General features: G+C 40.2%; 1 protein-coding gene across 1 annotated transcript in view; it reads right to left on the reverse strand.

The window, feature by feature from the left end:
- Positions 1–153: 153 nt before the first annotated feature.
- The window catches only part of TNKS (tankyrase), a 125,518-nt gene continuing 109,841 nt past the window's right edge, over positions 154–15,830 (reverse strand). The window contains exons 19-28 of the mRNA XM_039699835.1: positions 14,185–14,373; positions 12,619–12,856; positions 11,837–11,919; positions 9,983–10,103; positions 9,240–9,337; positions 7,812–7,886; positions 6,830–6,935; positions 5,783–5,969; positions 4,869–5,025; positions 154–2,872 (exon numbers count right to left, since the gene is read on the reverse strand). Coding sequence (XP_039555769.1) covers positions 2,786–2,872; positions 4,869–5,025; positions 5,783–5,969; positions 6,830–6,935; positions 7,812–7,886; positions 9,240–9,337; positions 9,983–10,103; positions 11,837–11,919; positions 12,619–12,856; positions 14,185–14,373 — 1,341 coding nt within the window. The 3' untranslated portion in view covers positions 154–2,785. The remainder of the gene's footprint in view (positions 2,873–4,868; positions 5,026–5,782; positions 5,970–6,829; positions 6,936–7,811; positions 7,887–9,239; positions 9,338–9,982; positions 10,104–11,836; positions 11,920–12,618; positions 12,857–14,184; positions 14,374–15,830) is intronic.

Genomic DNA, 15,830 nt, shown 5'->3' on the forward strand with positions numbered 1-15,830 from the left:
CCAAAAGCTTCTTGAACTCTATCAGGCTTGGTGCTGTGACCACTTCCCCGGGGTCCCTCTGGGTGAAAATCCGGAAGGGACCTATCAGGATCATTGAGTCTAACTCCTGGCTCTGCACAAGACAGCCCCAGGAGTCACACCATGTGCCTGAGAGTGTGGTCCAAAAGCTTCTTGAACTCTATCAGGCTTGGTGCTGTGACCACTTCCCTGGGGTCCCTCTGGGTGAAAATCCTTTTTCCTAATATCCAACCTAAATCTCCCCTGACTCAGCTTCATGCTGTTTCCTCCAGTCTTGTTACTGGTCATGGGAGCAAAGATATTGGTACCTGCCCATCCACTTCCTCTCGTGAGGATGTTGAAACCCCAATGAGGTCTCCCCCTCAGTCTCCTCCAGGCTATTTTTATCCTCTAGAAGTTTCAGTCTGCAAAAGGAATCCAGACTAGCCATTAGTTCAACCAGCACATCGGAAACAACAAGCAAGAACAGCATCCGGTGTGGGCTCGCTGGGGTTTTCCTTTTTAGATTTGTTCTTGTTTTTGCAAGATGTAAAGCTTTTAACTTTCACGCCCACATTAACCATTTTGCTCACCTAAGCAGCACAGCTGTTTCACCATTTAAACTATGTCTAATTGGGGATGGAGAGCAGCACTCGCTCTGGTTGCTATCTGAAACCCTAGAGCAGATAGGCACATCCCCTCACTCTGTTATTAACTAAATGAAAAACAAACCCCAAACTTAAATGGTGAATACAAAGCTTCAAAGCCTAGTGGTGATCTTTGCAATCCTCTAACACTATGAAACAAGTAGCCAAAATACAAGCACCCAATTTTATCAATGAAACTTGTTTAAAAGGACAACTAGGCTAGAGCCTGGCTGGGACTTCAAAGCTACATATTTAATCAGGTCACAAAATGAAGCGAGAACCATATATCCACTGTCAGCTCAAGAAAAGTAAGAGTTCAAGTTCTGTTGGAGTATTGCTATTTCTAAGGTTTCATTTAGAGATATTAGAAACAGATGATGTTCAGGTAGCCATACTGCATCAAATGACTGATTTTACAGTGGGTGATATTTCTTGTGAGGATGACTTGCTTCAACATTAATGCCTTAACATTAAAAATAAAAATGTTGTGTCTTAATGCTGAAAGTGAAATGCTCTTCAGGATTAAGTCTGTTTTATACAAACATGTTAGCAAAATCCCACTTGTGGGGAGCACGTGTATTTTTATGAACTAAGAGCACACTATCATGTTGCTTTCTTGCTTTAAGGGGGATAAAAACTGAATGCATGAACTGGATCATCAGATACTAAATAGTGCTGGTTGATGTACCACATGTTGTGTCCAAAGGAACATTTTTTTCCTCCAGAGGTCATGTGGTCAACACTGAAGCACATCTCCTGGTATTGGTTGTTAGGAAAAAAATGAACAGGTCTTGATCTTCAACCTTCTCTGAAACTGTAAAACACCACTAAAAAGAAACAGTTTCTACTTTTGTTAAATATATATCCACCATTAGAGGGACTTTTGAAACTGTTTGATGCTGTGCTATGCAATGCTTAAAAATAACTTTCTCCTACCCAGCAAAATAAACCTGGGAATTTAGGAGGAAGGGCATTAAGTGAATAAATCCTAACTTTGTTCTCTGGTATACCTGCAAACAAATCTGCTTGCCAACTGATACTTTAAAATTTTGTTCTCATCAAAATGTAAAATTGATATTTTAAAAAATTATTACTTTTGTAAATCCCTTAAGCTCTTCAACTGTGATGTCACACACAAAGATGTGACAGGAAACTGCTGTAATACACTCTCCCTTACCAGCCTGAAACCCATTCACTGGGTCTCATCTTACAGAGGAACATGAACCAGATACACCCTCCTGTATGAAATCTTCTGACTTTTTACCTGCTTCTCCCAGCAAAACCATACCCTGCTGTAACTGGAGAACATTTCAAAGGCTGCACTGTACTTAACAGGAGTCTTATAAAATGTTCTTTTAGAGATGCCAGCAGAGGGCATGGACCTGTTTCATGAAGTTCTTCTAAGCACAAGAGCTGGTTTTACCCTTGCAAACACTTCCCAGGGCTTCCCCCAGAAAACTCACACAGACAAGGCAGCAAACTGACATCGTGTGTTTCCACTCTAAAGTTCCACTCATTCGTGTTATCGTTTGCTCAGAGGTGTGCAAAAAACCCCTATATTGACTAACTTGACCTAGCCCCTCCTCAGATGAAATTCATATTGCATTGTTAATGATTTCAGTCGACTTGACTTTGTGCAAAATATCTTCAAGAAAGTTCTGGCTCAACTTCAGAATACAAAAGGAGAATAAATAGGATCTCTTGAAAACAGGAAATGAATGGTGTATGCTGAAAAGAAAATGATGGGCTTAATGTAATTTATCTGCAAATAAAATAACTAGAAAAGTAGTGTCTGAAATTTTAACATGTGAGATGGCAGCAATAAAGATTTCCATTTGCACAATAATGTTCCCAAGGTCTAGATCAAAACAATATTATTTTACACATGGTATCTGCAGAGACTAGGAGCCTGAGATATGTTATTAAAAGGCAGTCCCTTGTAAACTTTCCTCAAGAGGAACAGTAGCAGTTGAGTATGCAAGAGTTACTCATTATCATATTCATCAAGACAGCAATACTTTATAAAAGACATACAGCTTATTTCCAGGTTGTTAAGAATTTTATGTGGTACTGATTTTCTGAAACATGTATCCATCCAGTCCAAGATTGAAGTCACATCCTTCTCCACTGCTCTGAAGCTACTAGGTCTTTTGTTCTGCTGCTGTTGCTGTCTGTGAGGGAGCCTCTGGTTTCACAATCTGGTACGTAATGAGATATTCTGGGTATGCCTGAAAGTAAAATAAGAAAAAAACCCTGGTTTATGCAAGGGTAACTCAGCAAGTTCCATTTTTTGCATTTCACTAAACAGTGACCAGGAAGGACAGCACAAGAACCAGCTCTATGTTCACAGCATGCAAGAAAAAGTGGATATTTCAAACCTAGCCAGCACCATGGAACTGCTGGATGTACTCAACACCTTGGTTAATACACAAATAGAAAGATGCTTCTTCCACACAGTCACTGCCAGAAACTGTGTGCAACAGGAATTCAGAGTTACTCTCCTTGTTAGCTAATCCTACAAATCGGTCAGTGCCTGTTAAGTTACTAAAAAATCTTGGATTACTGATAAAGTCTGACCTCACAAGGGACAACAGCTTGCAATGCAACCTGCAAAGGCCTTTACTGGCAGTGAGATACTTGGCCTACCCAAAGCACATGACCCAGTAAGTCATCTGTCCACCTGTCCAGTGTTTCCTGGAGACAGCTGGTAGCAGTTCAGTCCCAGAACAAAGCTAGAGTTGATGGAGGGCAGGGCCCCATTCAGAGGAACCTTGACAGATGAGAGGAGACTGGGCCTACAGAAGCCTCATGGAACCCAGCAAGGGCAAAGGCACCTGGGATGAATTCCTTGTAACACTGCAGGATGAGAAACTACTCAGCTGAAAAGGTGATGGGGTCCTTGGGAGACAGCAAGCTAAAAGAATCAATAGTGTGTCCTGGCAGCAGTAAAGGCTACGAGCATCCTGTGGTAAATCACCAGGTGTAGCAGTGACTGCTGTTCATTCAGTACTCCCTTGACCATATCTAGAAAACCACACACATAATTTTTAGGTTCTACAATACAAGAAATATGCCAGCAAGCTGAAGCCAAGTTCAGCAAAGGACCAATAAGATAGTCAGGGGCAAAAAGCACAGGATAAAGAAGATGCTGAGAGAGAGATGGGCTTGTTTGATGAAAAAATAGAAGGCTTTGTGAGACCATAATTGTCACTCTGCCTTAGAAGTTCACCTGACTGGTCAGGCACAATCTGTGCTCACTTAAGCTGTGCTGGCTGTCCTGAATCACCTCCTGGTCTTGCATGTGCCTTCCATGAGGATCTGTTCCATGATCTTCCCAGCTACAGAGGTGAAAGTCACCTATCTGTAGTTCCCTTGTGTCTACTTTTCTCCCCTTTTAAAAAATCCAAGTGATGTCTCCCTTTTTCCATTCACTGGGGTCCACGCCTGACTGCCATGACTTTTCAAATATCACAAAACTACAGAGTATTCTGAGCTGGAAGGAACCTACAAGGACACCACCAAGTGCAACTCTTCAGTGAATGGCCCATAGAGGGATCAAACCCATGATCTTGGTATTATTAGCAGCATGCTCCAACCAACCAAGATAACCTCAGGATGCGATGGAGAGTGGCTTGGCAACACCAACAGGACCTGGGATGTTTGTCATCACAAATTTCTGGTTATTCAGTTTGATCAGGTGATCCGGGAGCCACCACCCATGGCAGTAAGCAAAACACTTCTATAGAGTCAAGGTCTAGAGTTTTTCAGATTAAGAATTAACTTTTGAAGACTCCTGTGCTACTCTAGCTGTCATTTAAGAGTAGTCTCTGTCACTGCTGGGAATCTACAGGTAAAAAGTCCAGAATCCTCCAGATGTACTAGAGCCCCAAAAATGAATGTGACCTCGATGCTGCAGTAAAGCCACTAAAACACAATGCGAAAAAGCTTACTGAGAGAAGCTACAATTCTTAATAGACTCCATCCATGCTGCACAGGGGAAATTAGGCAATTCTGCATGGCATAAATCAGAGCAGATCAGTGGATAGGAGTAGCATTTGCTGTCTAGATACAGTTCACTGTTTATTTCCCCATTTAAATGAAAGAAAACCCAAGAACCTAATCAGCAGCGTTACCACAGCACGCTTGGTCTGGAAAGCAGCCACAGCCCACGTCCAGCTCCAAGGTGTGTCCCTGTATGGAGGCAGTCCCTGCTGACCCACCTACCTGCTCCCCTCTGTAGATCACATACTCGGCGTACGCCAGTCCGTTCACGCTCGGCCTGCCGATAACAGAATGGTGCCCGGGAGGGGCGTGAGCCATCTTCATCGTGCTGAACTGAAGGAAGGATTTGCCAAGGGTCACTCTACAGAAGAGCATTTGTCTAAAAGGAAAAAAGAGAGTGTCATTTTCAAATATCTTACTAGGAGTTGTATGCTTCCAGAAGATTTCCATCTTTTGAGTTTATTTCATTACGATTAATTTCTCACGGCTTTTTAGAGAAACACTTAAAGAAACGAGTTCTAAGACTGTATAAACCTGTCACAAAATCTTTCATGACACTCAGAAGGGAAAACACACAGCTTGTTTAGCCCTCACATGGAAGCCTGTTCTAGTTCATTTTATACAAAGCTGTTGAAAGAAGCTGAAACCCTGTGTTCCTACCAGCAGGGAATGGACAGATGTCAAAGTGTGAGAAACACACTGATCTACTCCAGGACAAAACAAAGCTGTGATTAAGTCCTGTTCCAAAATTATCTACCTCCAAAATTATCTGATCCACAGTACCACACTGTACTGCTGACCACTGCACTGCTGCAGTTTTGTCCTGAGAGTGCCTGGAGTTTAATTGCTATTTTCTCCTGACTCTTCATTTTCAAACTTGCTGTTTCAAGCCTATTCCCTGAGCCACAGCTCACTTTGATTTATACTCACTGCATGCTTCACAGTAATTTTTGACCTTCCTGTGGGACTTGCTGCATTTATATTTGTTTTTGTTCAACCTTGACAAACGGAAAACTGCATTTTTCCTGCCATGACCAAGCTCAAGTGGCATTCTTTGCCTGCCTGTCACCCTGTGCCAGGATCATAAAAACCAAGACAGCCAGAATTATGTGTGGGGAACTCTGCTGGACTCCTACCTGTGGCAGATGTAACAGGACCTGTCTTTGTGTGTGGGACAGCCGGTTCCTCCCCCTATTCCGTACACATATTGGTTGCTTTTTGAGGAGTTCTCAGCAAAGTAAATTCCAGCTCCAAACATTCCTCCAATGTATGCATGCCTTTCATCAAATCCTTTGTGAATGATAGCATTAATAAAAGGAGACCCTAGAACAGTGACACAAAAAGACACATACTTGTTAAGTTGTATAGTAATACACACCTCAATGTCAAGAGGAGTTTATCTGCCTCAAATAGACCATTAAATACCAGAAAGTGTGCTCAGTCAGCTGGAAGGGGGCGATATCCAGCAGGATGCAGTGATGTGTGGGATTTATCATTATATACCAAAATCCCACGTGTGACTCATTTCTTACTCATTTCACAGATCTCATTAAATGGTTTTCCCCCCACTCACATTTCAGTGCAATTTATCTTGTCAATGCACACCCTCTCCAGGAGTCAGCACTGCTTAAGGTGGGGCAAGGTGTCAGGACAATCATACCTAAAACCAATTTCCTATACAGAATCACAGAAGAATCTAGGACAGAAGGACCTTCAGGCAATTGTCATTTGCAGGCATTTCTAGAGAAATCTTGCTGAAACTCATGGTTGGTTTTGATTCCTTTCCCTGATGTTGCCTAAAGCACCAGGGTAAAACACTTTTATTGTATACTGCTACCCTCACTTAGAAGACAGCATGTCTTTCTCACAGCAATGTAACATCATCCCAGCAGCTTTACTGGAAATGACTAAGATACAGCTTAGCAAAAAACCTTCCTCTTTCTTAAAAATCCAAAACATCATTAAAGTATTTCTTATCTAGTGTAGCTTTTTGAATTGCAGTAACCACACAGAGTAAGTCTATCACCCCCACACCCCCAATGCACCCCCTGCATTTCTGGTGTAGAAATACAATTACTTGCATAGGATGGTGACATAGCAACAATAACACTGCCTGTGGGTCTTTGCAAGGGTGGTTTTTTTTGTTAAATACCAATGTACCCAAAGAGACATTCCTTCCTTACCGTGAAACAACATGCGCTCGTTGTGATGATTATGATTCTCCTCTGAGACCTCCTTCTGTCTGTGACAGAATCTCTCCCGCAACTTCTTGTTCACTACCTTCTGAATCTGCAGCAGAACAACAGATCCAACCATGCTCTTACTATAACATTTCAGTCTGACTGATCTAATCTAGCTCTTTGAAACTTGCTGTCTAGTTTAGGTTTATTTTTTATGAAAAAAACCCAACTTTTGGTTCTGTTTAATCTATTAATATAATTTCAGCCACATGCTCTAATACCACTGTAGTTTCTGTAAAGGACTTCACCATTGGTTGGGAGTAGGATGGAAGAAGAGTTTACTTCAGGACATGTGATCTATTGGATCAAGCTGAAAAGGCTCTGCACAGGCTTGCTTCTCAAAGAGATAGGCAGCACAGGTTTGTTGAAGCTCAGAAACCAAGTTCTGTTCTGATTCCCTCTATTTCCTTCTCCCCAGAAAAAGAAACCAGAAAGTGTATTTTCCCTCAAAATGACAACACTATTTTCTGGAATACCATGGCTTGGAAAATGCATTTTTCTAGTTGGCAAGGGCAAAGGAGGTGGTGTCAAGTTGGAAAGTTGCATAGGGAGATATAAATTTCTTATTTGAAGTCATGATCACCCTTTCACCTACATACCCCAAATCTCCTTTAAAATGGCAAGAAAAGACTACACAGAGAAAAAAGATAAATATGTGTTGCAAGGGTCAAACACAGAAGTTAGAGGCCTCTGAAATTCAGTCAGGTTCTTCACCACCTCTGTCTTCAACATCAGTCCTTCAGACTCCTTTAGGAGCCCAAGTGACACTTGTCCCTCATTTCCTGTGCAGAGCACGCATCCATTTTAGCACTTGCATTAACTCTGGGATTATCATTTCAACAAAGAACTTTAAATATAAAAGGGCAAACCATCAAACTGATTCTGCCTGCTGGTATAAGTACTAACATACTTCACCACCACTTACCCTGATGACATTGTATCTGTTGAAGATCCCACCAGCATTTCCACCATCCCGATGCTCCCGGATTGTACTTTGCATCTACATAAGAACCCAAAACTGAATTTCAGCACGTAAACCTTCCTAGCAAGGCAAAGTATCCATGCAATGTCTCAGTACATCACTGGCAACAACACTCTTGATGGAAAATTAATTAAATGGTGTTAAAAAAAAAAATCTCTATTTTAAATTGAGGTATATCCTAATTTCTCAGGCACCCAACACATTATGCTGTTCCACAACAGGGAAGCTGATTGATGCAATTATCCAATCTTGTAATAAAAATCCACATAAGAAAAAAAGAATAATGGTACTTGCTATCAAAATTATATACAACTAGAAAACCTTCTTTAAATTAGAAAAAACCCCCAATCTTTGAGAATTAATATACAAAAAAGATCACTATATAGTAATAATAAATGTGATTTTAATGAGTTTAGTTGGCATTTCTTAGCATTAGGGAAGTAATTGCACTTCTCCTATGTCATTAGAAGAACATTTCTGATTCGCTCAAAAATAGTTTCATTGTCTTTCAGAGAAGTATTTACAGCTACAGCAACAATATTTTTTAATAGTTCAAATAAATATTCCAATTTACTATGACAGACAAGTGACCCTTTCCTTCAGAAAAGTTTATAAAAAGGATCTGCAGAAACTCCAGTTTAAGAAGTTACTAATAAAAAATATGCCCATCTAAGCTGGCAGCAATCCTGATTATCTAGACTTTTTAAATTACTCCAAACACTTCTGTGCTATAGTATAGGAACATGACACAAATAGCAAATGCACAGTGAAATGGAGTTTCTACCAAACACAACTCTTCAGGAAGTCTCTTTTCTGTTACGATTTTTGCTTTCAAAATGGTATGTGCCTGTAGTTTACTTAAATAAAAGAGCATGTGTGTGTGTGGGAGGCAAAATTACAGTCAATTCTCAATTGTCCAAGAGCTGTTTATCTGGGTTACAAATTAACTAAGCCACTGAGACAAGAGAAAACAAGCTGGTTCACAGAAAATGCTTAGAGAATTGCAAGGCCTTGATGCCTTGGTTTCACACACAGCTTTTAATTCTCACAGGTCCATCTATCTACAGAAAGCTGTGCAAACCCTCCCTATGAGACAATATCCAAAATACAACAACAAAATAAAACTGGAATAGCACTAAGTGAGCAGAGACCACTTATAAATAAAATTGGCAGGACACAGCAAAATAATTTCTATCATTGTTCTATACAAAAGGACAAATGAAACTAAACTTCCTATCAGATCTATGCAATTCATGCACCAAATCCTATTTTAGCACTTCCAACATGTATCGCACACTTTAGCTCTGAGAGGTTATCAGTGGAAAGAAAAATATACAACCCCTGAAGCACTAAGAAAGGGACTTGGATTACCTCCTCTTCTACAGACTGATACTCCTTATCGTCAGGAGCAAGGTCAAGGAGAATGGTCCCCTGACTCACACAGTGGAAAGTCAAATAAGGATTGGTACCTGCAAAGAGAAGGAATGAAAAGGAGCAAAAATCAACAGGAAAAACCAATACTGGCTCTATTTGTATCCATCATCATCATTGTTCTTCTTAAACAACCCCAGTACAGGAAATGCAAAATAAACACAAGGCATAAGCACAGCCTCAAAAAGATAGAAGTGCTTTCTTTAGCAGCAGAGGCTTTAAAAGAGAGAAGAAAAATGTGGGACATAATTGCCCTTTATTGCTTCCTCTTTCCATAGAAACATCTCAGAAGTGTGGGGCAGCTAAAACCCTATCAGGCCTATCCTTCAGGATATAACTGGACTATCCTTCAGGATATAACTGGCTTGTGGGTATATATGGAGGGCAAATCAATCCGAAAGCTCCTCTCTGGGTGAAACCGGATCCTGAGAAATGTGAACAGTTTCCAAAGCTGCCTCAGGGGTATCCATTCTCTGAAAAGGCAAGTGATCACTTGATCTAGTATCTCCTTAATATATTCTTTAGCTACCACAACGCACTCAGCACCATGTCTGCAGCAAATACACTTTCCTGACATTCAGATTCTTTCAAGTCTGGTGACAATACCTACATTTAGACAAAGTGATTTATGGGAGCCTGTTGTGTGCTACACTTAGACTAGCCAGCAGAAGTGTCATATTTACCTTGCTGACCTCCTAGAAGTCTCTCCACACCCTTTATTAATTTGTGGCGATGTCCATATGCATTGATCCCAATTTCTTTCAGTTCCTCATGCCCCATGTCGGCCAACACATCCAGGGTTATCTGGAAAGGTGAAAGATCACAAAAATCACCTGTCAAACCTGGCCTGACTTTCAAGGCTGGAGACCTATCACTTCAGAAATTGGAGAGTATCCATGGTGCAACCAAAAGCATAAAGGTAGATAATGTTTTGCTTCACTTCTACTTGCTGCCACCTTCTGGCAAACCTGTCCCTATCACATACACAAGACCATACCCAGCTGCTACAGCCTGAAGCTGTGCAAAACTTTCACTTCTCTCACACCAATTAACAAGAGCTGGTTCTCGAAGAAGGCTCTCACAAACATTTTTACTTAGGTAGAAGGGAGATAAAATGAAATGCTGGCACAAATATGGGAGTTCTTTTGAAGCATTCAATGTTTCACAGCATTGTACAATTCATTACTTTCATTATGCAAGCAGAAATTAATATTCTACAACCTTACTGATAACGAGCCAAGGTGAAAAAGTGTACATGAAGGTAGTGCTTGGAAAACCAGCTTAAAATAATAAGCTTAAAAAAGATGAGCTTGTTTTTTCTACAAAGAAACTTACAAGAGCTAGATGATTTCAAAATGATGAATATATTGAATCGGATTTGCATTGTTAAATCTTATTAGCAGGGGAAGATCTTAACAGGTTAGGTGCTAAGGAAGCAAAAGTAGAACAAGACCAGCTAGGAAACAGGAAGGTGTGAAAAATAATAAGAAAACATGAGAAGCATATAGGTTGGTTTGAGGTTGGTTTCCTTTTGAACAGGAGTTCCAAACTAAAGAGAAGAGCTTATGCTTCATATAACAGAAAGAAAAAAGTTCTATGGTATTTTATCTTTGAATATTTCATAGAAACAGCTGGAACTGTAAACAACACATTACATTTCAAATCTTTGTTTCCTGATTCCTCAATAAAAGATTAGCAGCAGAGGCCAAAGTAAAAATAATCATGAAATCCAGTCTCTTGCACTTCTACCTTTCACTTCCACATGTACATCCATCTCAGTCACGTAAACAGATCTATTTAACTGCAACATGTTAAATTTAACGAACAGTACATAAAAGGAATCTACAAATACATTACAGATACTTCTGCTGTAAAACATAATATAAGCTTGAGAAACTTATATTAGTTGTACTCTTTTCATATATGCTGAATTACTGATAAATCTGCAGGTTTTGTTCCCCTATTTCTCAATGACATTTCAAAGTTAGCCTGGCAAAACTCAGTTAATGCAGTGGTCCTAACCTAATAGGAACTGTAGCTTCTGCATTCTGTAGTGTGACTACTCCCATGCTAGGTTTTTATTTCAGCATATATTCAAAGTGGAGGGTTTCCTAGATCTAACCAAAGTATCACATGTAGCACTACAGGTGGTGAAAGGCTTGTTTGGCTGTCAAGACTGCTGAAGGACAAACACAAGTGACATTTGAACTTAACTTTGTTACAGTCATCGTGTTCAAAGTTCACAAGGTTCAAAATAACTCTCAGAGTACAAGCCAAATTGGCAGCCACAGTGTATGTGTCAGTGAAAGCTACTTGACACCTGAATCCAACAAGAAAAGATATTTTCATAGGTTTTGCAACTTCAACATATTGTATCTGGCAACTCATTTGCAGAAAACGGAAAGAAAACCTGAACACACTTGTTTTTATGTAGATGTGAAGTGTGGGTTTTTTCCTTTCCTTTTTCAATTAGAAAATGAAAATGTCATTTGAATTTATTAAGTTAGTTAGAAATAGAGATGAGGTTTGCCACTTACCTGCTCTGTCTCAAAGATGTCCCGAAGGTGTTCAAGACCCAGGCTTTTTAGGAACTGGGTAATGTTCATATCAAGACCAGAAACTGTAAGAGAAGAAGCAAGTCTTTATATCCTATATATCTGAAAGGATATATAGGATACTATATATCTGAAGTAACGAAAACCAAACCAACCACCTTAAAAAGAAAAAAAATCAAGAAATACCACTAATTTTCTTAAAATTTCAAACTCTGACTCTTTTTACAATCAATTTGTCTATGTCTGTAATAAAAATCTACTTCCATTGTGTCAAAGCTCTGTGCAAAGCTCATCACTGTTCCCTCTTCAGAATCAACTATTAAAAGCACAAACCATCTGTGACAAATACAGGCTCATACTGTAAAGAAGGGTGGGTATATTTTTGCTATGTGACCCCCTTAGATTCTGACCTAAAGCATGGACTCCAGATACTAATCAAAGGGTTTACAAAGCCTTGGCAAAATCCCCAGCCGTCATAATCATATCCTTCATCAAAATAATTCTCATTGGATTATTTTTTATAAAACCAATGAACATGTGGGCACCTAATCAGATCCGCATTTGTAGTCAGACCTAATGACTGACAGCAAACACATATGAACAGTTGACAGTGAGCAGTTAACAAGCATCAGACACAGGTAACAGTTCAAACTGCAGCAGTATTTTCTGGCTAGTCAGAAATGCTTTTCAGATAAACCAAGACCTATTTTGATACTAAACTACTGTACTTCTGGCAATGTAAACTTGTCCAGCAGCAAATGCACCTTCTCCTTCCTTCCTGTCAGTTCCTGCAGCTCCATCCCCAGCATTTGATGCCCCTCCTACGGCCAGTTCTGCCAGTGGCCCCGTGAGGTTATCTATGCTGCTGGCAGCAGAGAGGCAGGACGGTGTAGATGCTGGCGAGATCACAGAGGCACTAACAACAGTGGCTTGAGGCTTGAAGCACGTAGGCAGAGCTTCTGGAGGCATCGCGTCTATCAGCAAAGCTCGGATATCGTCAGCCTGAAACACAGACAGAACACCCAGCGTGAGCTCCTGCTGTCACGAGTCACTGATCTCTGGAAATAATTTTTAATTGTTTTAGTTGATTGTTCTGGTCCCCGTTGGAAGGAAAACTGCCAGCTTCTGTTACAGGCGAATTCACGGTTGCAAGAACATTTTGATTCACCACTCAAGACATAGGTGAATCAGGTTCTCCCCACTTCTAAAGGTGTATAAGAAGCTACAATTAATTTTTTTCTGTCAGAATGGCTTTATAAATGCTAAAGCCAGAAAGAACAATGCGGCAACTTTATTTGAAATCCTTCAGAACCTAGGACAGGAAATGCCACTTCTTAATTTCTGTCAGGCTCAACTTCAGGTGCACTGGAACAAGGTTTCAGTGGAAACACTACCACTGCCTTTGCTATACTCACATCTCTTGGGTTAGAATAGAAAAAAAAGGGCAGGAGCTCAGAAGAAGTATGATCTTAGCTAACAGCTGGATTTAGCCTTTATTGACTTAAGCAACACCCTCATTTTCAAGAATTTCCTCCTTAAAAATTCTTGTAGAACATGACTAAGACATCCTTATTTTCCCCAGGGAAATAAAATAATTTTCATATCCTTCATCACAAAGCAGGTTTTCTAGGCCTCAGATTATTCTGGAGGATATTTCTTGAACTCTCCATAAATAAATCAATAATCCTAAAAGATACTTGAACTGAGACCAGACCCAGCATCCAATTTGGTTGCATTATCTATTCCATCAAGATTGTTTAAGCTGGGGCATACATGTTCATATAACCTTATTAGACTTTTAAACCATTTACAAGAAAATTTACAGAAGCCAGTTTTAGAATAAGTTTGATAGCCACCTACAAATTTTGGAGCTAGAATGAATTCTTTGGAATGTTCTTTTGGAGTTAATTAAAAAAAAAGGAACTGAGGTAATATGGAGGCACTGAGCATAATAATCCACCACTTGTTCCTATTCCTCTAAAGGTCTATCTGGTGTTCCTCCTAGGTTCAAAGAAATAATCACCAACAGCACACAGACTGACCATCAGAGACATTTCAGAGAGTTTTATTTCTGGGAATGAGGAGATTGGTCCCAGAGTGAATATTAAAGAGAAGCAAACCTTAAATCACAAGCCATGCTAAGATTTCAGCTGAAGAAAATGCCTGATCCCATGGACAAAAAGCCACAAAGAGGCACTCAGGAGATGCCCTTCTCTCCACCTCAGCACAATGGAAGCTGAGGACTGCTGATACCATGGAGCCATAGGAATGAATTTAATATGCAGAGTGCATCCTCCAGAGCAGCCTGTGGCTGGCTAACATGAACTTACTGTTGCCAGGTCTAGTGGTGTCTGACCCTCTTGGTTCTTCATGGTAGGATCTGCTCCATGAGCTAACAGCAGAGCACAGAGCTGTGTCCTTCCTTTTTGTGCAGCTTCATGCAAAGGTGTGAACGCCCACTTATCTGTTGCATTTACACATGTATTATATTTGATCAACAGTGCTGCTATGTCCACATGCTGGAAAACACAAGAACATCTTAATCAACATGACACCAGTAAAACATACATTCCTTTTTTATGCTGGAGGCAATGGTGCCCAGAGACTCTTGTGGTTTCTCTTTCCTGTAACTCATTCTGTTCCCTGTGTCACAGGAGCAGCACACTTCTCCAGATACCAATTCATACTGCAGCTCCACAGTCATCTGTGTCTGTGCACTACCAGATCATTCACCAGCACAGAAGAACTGGGATTCGGCACAGAAGCAGATTTCTGTCAAATCACCCAAAGTACATGAAGTACATGTCTGCTCCTGCAGCATGAAGTTTGTGGCAGCTGCAGGAGCAGACATGATACTTAACCCCACATTAAAAAAAAAAAAACACATTTGTGGACAAATCTGAACTGGTGAATTTACTGGGCTGCAACTTTTGTAACACAATACTAGAAGCTCTGAAGATCAATGTGTTGTGCTACTGAGCCACACCTGTGTGTACACAGAAGCCTTTGTTGCACTTTCTTTCTTGCAGGACTTTGAACTCATCTGTGGCATCACAGATCTGTTCTATCTTCACTCATACTTTATGAGAGCTGTAATTGATGAAATGCATTATGACTGTCACAAGGAACAGCTGTTTTACATGGGTTATAAAAGCAATGAACTTATAACCCCATGCTTCCATCAATATACTGTCCTTGAAGTCTCCCAGGTAAAAATAAGATAAAACTGACAAATGAAATTTTTGCCTGCCTCTAACCAGTAGCTCTTTCTTGTGCAAGACAGCAAAGGAAAAAAAGCAGGTAGTCAAAATGAATGGGTAGGAGCACGAAACACTGAAATTGTAAGCAGAGGCACAAAGAATTGCCAATGGATTTCCTTTTTCCTCTCAATGGCAACTGACTCTTTGCAGCTCTCATAAAACAGCTTGGTCTCTGAGCAAGTGTGGTTTTGAAAATACTGCCAACTTTATTTTTCCTCTCTGCCAAACTTTTAAAGCAATTGCTGTTCCTGTGATTTTTCTGTCACAGAAAGCACTATTGAGGGACACACAGTATGAAGTACTGGGTGGGAGAACTGAAGAAACTTTGTGAGGAAAAGGCAGAGCCTGTGAATCTTGCCAGCTATGAACTTGTGAAACCAGTACTCCTCTCCTCTCTACCTCCCATCACAGAGATCTGAACAGGCTGATGACAGCTTAGAGAAGTGTGGGATGCCAGGAAAGGTATGAAGCGGCTCTTAACTAAATAAGCTGATGGAAAAGCATCAAACACTGCCTTTTTAATATTTCCTGCAGGAAGCAGGGCAATCAGGTTAGATTAGCATTATAATTTTTAGAAATTATAATTCATTAAAACCAATCTCTGACATTTCTCAATGCCAATAAGAAATGTTTTGAGTTTATGTAAAATGTGTTTTGTTTTCTCACGCCAAAGAAAAGAACAGTCTTTCCAACAGAATTTATCTCTAGATCTTAGC

Source organism: Passer montanus, unplaced genomic scaffold (assembly GCF_014805655.1).
Source record: "Passer montanus isolate IOZ18808 unplaced genomic scaffold, ASM1480565v1 scaffold14, whole genome shotgun sequence".
Lineage (NCBI taxonomy): Eukaryota > Metazoa > Chordata > Aves > Passeriformes > Passeridae > Passer > Passer montanus.